Here is a 7,244-nt window from a genome sequence, read left to right as displayed (position 1 = left end):
GTAGATAAAATAATAATACCTATAATATTATTGAGAGAAATAAACCTACCTCAGTAAACACTAATCAGTACAAATACGTCTGTCAATTTGTGAGTGCGTCGTGCGTATTTCGAGTTTCGTGTGCGGTTATTATATTTTATTTAACATTATTTAATATGTCTGTAGCAATATAATTATAATTATTATTATAATTTATTATTATTATGTACCTAAACTAACCTTTTTATACATTAATTATACAATCGAATTATAATATAACAAAATATTATTTTTTTCATGGCACGCTCTAAAAAAAAAAAAAATATGTAATTTTGGGCACGCAGTGTTCAAAAGGTTTGCCATCCCTGTTATAGTTCTTGAATTATACAGGTATCTATATCTGATTAGGAATTAGTTGGTGTGTGGGAATTGGTTATCTATGGTATACTAGTCTTATGACCGTATCAATGGACAAGTGTGGTCATATGTCTTCTTTCAGGGCAGGAGGTATCTATAGGGTAGGTATGTTAATTTGCACTTTGTGTATAATTTTTCCGTGAAATTATTATTATATTAGTTTATTAATTATATATTTTTATTATTTTCATATTGCCAATAACATGTTTTTGGTGGTTAATTTGAAAATTGTCTTCCTACAACTGAAAGTGTTTGAATACCATATCTATTATTCTTGTTATTATATTTGGTGTTTCTATTACAAGTATTGTGTTTTAACAATATTTAATATGGTTTAAATATACATTACTAAAATAATTAAATATATGATCATAATTTAATCGTGAAGTGATGAAGATTCATCAATGACATTAATGAGGTATCACCTTCGCTTATTGTAAAAATGCATAGGTACTCAAAGTCCACAGATTGTAAAATATATTTATGATTAACAAAAGAAAAAAAAAGTTTAGTAAGTGGTTAGTGGGTACCATCTGCTAAACATAAATCATTTATTTTACTTTGATTATTACAGTAGACAGTAGGTTGATATATTTTACCGAAAATATTTCATTTATTATATTATTAATATTTAACTATTACCTTAAATAATACCACATTTTATCAACCTGTATTCCTCAAAATTCATAGCATTTTTTTTAAATACCCTAAAAGCCTAAGAATAGGTTCGTAGTGTGTTAGTAATTTAGTATAAATAGATAATATATTAAATCTCAAAATAAATAAAAAGTGTTATTGCGTATAATACATTTTATGATTATATAATATACATACCTTAAACGTTTTAATTTTTAATTTTCTACGAAAAATGTTTTTATAACAAAATAATTTATAACGTTATTCATTGTTAAAATTCGTAATTTTTCTTTAATTTGAGCTTCTTAAAATGTTTTTAAAAAATAACAATATTTGTATATTTTTAGATTTTTTAGTTCCAGTATAAAATACTTACATACTTGTTTAAAGGATTTTCAAAAATTAGCTATAAAATTTAAAGATTTCATACATTTTTCATAGCAAAGTAGGTACTTGTAGTTAGTAAATTTTTGTGATTTTTGTGAATATTTCAATTTCAAATACGAGTATATATATAAAAAATTGTTCCAATGTACCTATTTTTATCATTTTTATATGAAACTTTTTCATGCCGTTAAAACATAAATACCTCAAAATCAAAATATTTTTAACATTTTATCATGTATAGAAAATGATAATAGTGGTGTCTAATCACTATTCACTAATATCTGGATTCCAATATTATTCGGGAATCCGGATATCCAAATCCGAATAATATGATTTATAAAATCCGAATCATCTGAACAATTTAGATATTTTAAACTTAAGGCTTAATTATTAAAAATTTAAAAATTTATTATTTAATTTATAGATTTTAAACTGTGTTTTATTTGATTCGCAGTAAAACTTAAAATTTAAAAATAATAGTTTGACGTAAATTTTACATCTCTAGAGAATTTAAATTATTTGGATTATTTGGTTATTAAATTTTGGAAACGAATATCCGGTTAATTTAAATTTTTGACTTCACCAAATGATTAAATAAATATTTGGAGATATCTTAAGTGTGTCTGGTTTTTAATTTTTATCTTTTTTTATAGCCCGAGTACGTCCTTAGTCCTCAGTCTACAACCACAAGCAAGAAAATTGCATTTCTACTTCGAAGACTATCAACTTTACAATAATAAAATATCAAGACTATATTTTATCAAAAGAATGGCATTTAAACACCAGTATAGATTTACTAAAAAAAAAAAAATAATATTTTTATTTTTTTTTCTTTTAAAATAATTAGTACGTTCACTTAAAGTTAAGGGTGTAAGCTAAAATAAAAGATATTATCATAAATAAGAAACAAAAAATATTTTTGAGGTTTAAGCTAACTCACCTTGTGGTGTACCCCGAGTAATTAAACAAACTGGGATGCACTAGGGCTATGTCAAAAATATGATTTTTTTACTTGAGATGTACTTGGGTGATACCTTATTTCAGGACGCACTTGGGAAACTCCTAAACGACCTAAACATTTGTCGGAAGTCTCAAGTATTTACGGTTATTCGTTTTTGAATTACATGATGATGTTATCATAAAATCAATATAAACATCGCTCCGTTCCTCAGAAGCTAAAATTTATACAATTAATTACTTTATGATAACTATACCAATAATCATACTATGAAATATAGGTATTTTATTAAATAAGCTGACAGACCGTCTTCGTTCAGAATCATTTTTTGCGTATAATAATAATGAATCCACTGTTCAGATACCTACTTAGTAAAATATTCAATGTAAGAAAAAATCATTTAGATTGGTCTGTTTATTATTTTATCATCTCTGAATGTTGTAGAATCTCATAAATATATTAATTTTCCAAAGTTACAGTATAAGAGAAAATATAATCCTCTCCAGATTCAATGAAATAATCTGTTTTTTAGATTTAAATGTTTATAGGTGTCCACTACTCAGAGGGTTCACTATTGACTAGTAGTAAAATTTACTCTATTTCAAAAAAATTGTCCATTATTGAGAGGTTTTACTGTATTATTTAGATTTTTAGGTTATTAATGAATCTTGTATTTAGTTGCTAAGCTTTAGCAATGAAAATCGAGCATTAAATACATTTTTAACTACAAAATAATTTGTAAATTATGTTGAGTTTGTCAAAATTCGATCTTCAAATCCTTACATAAAAAAATGTGAAGATGTTTTTAAAAATATTTTTGAGTAGCCATAAGAATAATTTATTTTAGATCTTTCTTTAAATGCTCATGCTTTCTAATTAAGTTAACCTAATTATTTTAAGTAGAAAAACTAAAAAAAAAAATTCATAATTTCATAAATAGGTCATTTAAAATTAGTTTCATTATTTCAAAAATGTTAATGAGTGTAAAGGATTATAATTCCAATTTGGAGTGGTAAGGAAGATATGTTTGCATATTATACATTACCAAGGTTTGTTTTAGAATTTTAGGTAGGTGCCTAAAATAAAACGAAAACGCGGGACCATACTTAAAAATAAATTAAATTGTCACATTTAAATAGTTTTATTTGTATTAAGTTGTAATTATAATGTATAAAACATTTTTTTTTTAATCTATCAATAATAAAAAATAAATAAATATAAGTCATAAGGTTATGTTATATGGGCCTCCAAAATTCAAGCCCAGGGATATTTGCTCACTTGTCAAATCCAGCTTTATGTGGTTATATGCATATCATATTTAGTAGTGAGCCATATGTTTTAACTTTTACATAGGATAAAAGCCCAGTGGAATAATTGTAAGGGGGCAAGGGGGCATTTGTCCCCCTTAACAATTTTCTAAGAGGCAAAGGTATCATCTTCCCCCCAGATAATTTATCAATAAAATACTGGGTTTAGATTATGATAAATAAATATTTTGTCCCTCTAGATTTTTTCCCAGTTACACTGGATACAATTGCTACTACTTAGTATAAATTAAACAATATATTTAATGAATATTAACAAATGTTCTATAAATGATAATAATAATTTGAATTAACTTAAAATCTTTTTTGCGTGTGCCCATGAATTAGTGATTATACATCATTTTGTATATTTATATTAGCATTTATTAATCATTAAGAATATTGATATAAAAAATATATTTACTAACAATATTACACATTAAAACTATTTATTGTGGTTTTTAATACAACACATTAAAAATATCATTATTATTTTGTTTTTTTAATACAAAACGTAAATATTTTTCGGTGTATAAAGGAGTTATCTTAAATTAACCAAGAGTTCTTGATATTATAAACAAGAAGTCATAAACAAATAAATTTAAGCTAAAAATAAAATATAATACAATAAAAAGGAATATAAAAGTAGTAGTTATGTTTCTACTCAAACACTTTGCAATCGATCCCAACGCCAGATAGTACCATCATCACATACACAAATCAAAATGTTTCCGTCACGACTAAATGTAGTTTGGCGTATAACAGTATTACATTTTGGATGTGCTAATGTAGTTACACGCATTGAAGCCTGGTCATTAGAATTTAAATCCCAAACGTATATTTTACCAATGGTATTGCCAAGTGCTAATATCTAAAATGAAAAAAAAAAAAATTGTATTTATTAATTTATTTGATATTAATTATTTTATATTTTATTGTAAATACCTTTTGGGAGAAATCCATAGAAAATCTGATGAACCATACATCACAATCTTTAAAGTCATAGTACCATATTTGCGATACTGCAGCTTCATTTGGTTTGAGTTCAGTATCTTTTAGATGACCAGGTTTCCAACAAACCATACAATTTTCACATGACTAAAATTCAGTTATGTCATAATATGTAGTTATATATTTTATTAAATAATAATATAACTTTAAAAAAAAATATGTTAGATGCAATAATTACCTTGGAAATAACATAATCACCAATCCATCTTACACAATCAACATAATTTCTATGTATGTCACGTGTTGAAAATACAGGAAAATGTTCCTTAATAGTATCAAAAGGTCGAGCAGATCTATTTGGATTAAAAGAATATGATTGTTTAATAGCATCCTGTATATAGTCTTTGTCTAAACTCCATAATTTTAGTGAATGATCCATTCCACAGGACATTATACGATTACCATCAATATTGAAATCCTAAGTTTATAAAAAAACAATCCAATCAAAATGATTATATTTAATAGACAAATGTAATCTAAAATATCAGTTTTTAAACTTTTGTAGTACACAGACGTTTGTTGAAAAAGGTTTTTAAATCATAGACTCTACTAGCCTTTTTTAATCAATGCAAAATGTCATATCATAACTTATATTATTTATATTAAAGACGACAGAAGAATATTGTAAAAGTATAAAATAATATACTTTATTCTATATCTAGTTATAAATTGTATTCATGTGTATGTGTACATAACTGGAACCATCAACCACCTATTGTGCTACAGACCTTCAATCACTGATCTAATATAGTGGTATAATTATATTACATAATATTAAGATATGAATCAGTTAAAATGTGTGAAATTAACCTAAAAGAAAAAATATTACAATATGGGAAATAATCATTTAAATTACCGCTGAGAGAACTTCATCTCGATGGCCTTCAGCACCACCAAAAATGACAATACACACATCACTTTTGATGTTCCACAAACGTAACGTATGGTCTTTAGATACTGACAGCAACATGTTTGTATCAATTGGATGAAATTGTAATTCATTAATTGCTTGTCCATGACCTAGGATTAATAATATTAAATTTTAACGCGAATAATTAGGTATAGAAAATAATAATACCAATATAATGTCGAATAGATGACATAGTGACTGGACTAAGAATTCGTATGATGCCTCGATTACCAGCGATAGCTAAAAGTGGTTTGCCATTTTCATCTACAGACCACGCACAAGTATAAAATGTCTCATTTGTCTATACATATATTTCTTATATTAAGGATAATAAACAAAAAAATCATTTAATTAGATACAAAGTTATAAAAATAAAATAATTATTCATCTATACACATAATAATGATGTATACACATTAATTAACAATAAAAGGATACATCTGGATCTGCATAACTTTGCAATAAATTAATGGTACCATCATCTAAACATTGGTAAACTGAAACTCTATTACTGCCAACAGATGCAAATATCAATGGTTGATCTTCATTTAATAAATGATTAAATTGAACACCAAATAACGATTGACCATGGTCTTCTCTTAATGCACATCTGTTAAAATAGAACTGACATTATAATCATAAGTTCATAAATTAATCTAAAAGAATAGCATCATAAGTACATTATGGGTTATATTTTTCATGATAAAAAGTAATTATTAGTTCAAATCTATAATTAATATTATTGATATTATCATTATAAAATTTTAGTAGTGTAAATAAATAACATGTATCATTAAGAGTTTAATACATACGAAAATTTGTACTGAAGTTTAACATTTTTGGTATTATTGGAAGGTTTAGACTTCGTTTTTCGACCACGTTTAGATGGTTCATGGCTTCGTGTTGTGAGATCAGTATTTGAGCTATCTATACTTGATGTATCATCCTAAAAAAAGTAAACATTATTTTGTTCTTAGATATATGTGATTTTGGTATAATAATATTATAACAATATGACGTATTTATTTTAAATTTCAAAACATTAACGGAAACTTACAGATTCTATTAGAATAACGTCTGACATTATTAATATTGGTATTAAAAATAAACTAATTAAATGTTGTAAAATTTGTGTTAAAATTATATTTAAAATATAATGTTTCAATTTAGAATCCCAGTTTTTTTAAAATCAACATGACGGCTGATGGCATATTAGCATGATAATTGATAATAATATATGAGACGCGTTTGATGATATGATAGTAAGCAGTCTCGACAAGACGACAACATCAGGAAAAAAAGAAGTTTTTATTAATTAAAATTTTCTTGTTTACTTAGACGTTTACAAGTTTTCCAAAAAACCTAAAACCGTTGCGATTTTTTAAATAATCGCCCGGTATTGCGGCTATGAGTAATAACGTCTAGTTAGATTCATTGATGTTAGGTAGGTAAGGGGAATCCGTTTCACACGTACGTATTTCACATAGTGTTCGTTATGAGTCGATTGAGGGAACGCGTTTTACATTTGTATTCTATTATAGATTTTTATTAAATTTATCTATGTAATAGACGAGTGATGTTTTGAAACGTAAAATATTACTACAAATAACAATGATCATATTGTATACTTTGTTATTGTGTA

The 7,244-nt window shown here is 25.5% G+C and overlaps 1 protein-coding gene across 1 annotated transcript; it reads right to left on the bottom strand.

The window, feature by feature from the left end:
* Positions 1–4,162: 4,162 nt before the first annotated feature.
* LOC112601889 (polycomb protein EED) lies at positions 4,163–6,771 on the bottom strand. The gene is made up of 8 exons (XM_025349751.1): positions 6,660–6,771; positions 6,415–6,548; positions 6,041–6,212; positions 5,771–5,903; positions 5,549–5,712; positions 4,871–5,110; positions 4,627–4,779; positions 4,163–4,552 (listed from the first exon to the last, which is right to left on the bottom strand). Exons 1-8 carry the CDS (start codon positions 6,684–6,686, stop codon positions 4,346–4,348), a joined length of 1,230 nt encoding a protein of 409 aa, XP_025205536.1. The 5' UTR covers positions 6,687–6,771; the 3' UTR covers positions 4,163–4,345.
* Positions 6,772–7,244: the final 473 nt, after the last annotated feature.

The sequence above is a fragment of the Melanaphis sacchari genome, unplaced genomic scaffold, assembly GCF_002803265.2.
Source record: "Melanaphis sacchari strain LSU unplaced genomic scaffold, SCAv2.0 Contig7_pilon_pilon, whole genome shotgun sequence".
Lineage (NCBI taxonomy): Eukaryota > Metazoa > Arthropoda > Insecta > Hemiptera > Aphididae > Melanaphis > Melanaphis sacchari.
This window is presented reverse-complemented; position numbering and strand designations above follow the sequence as displayed.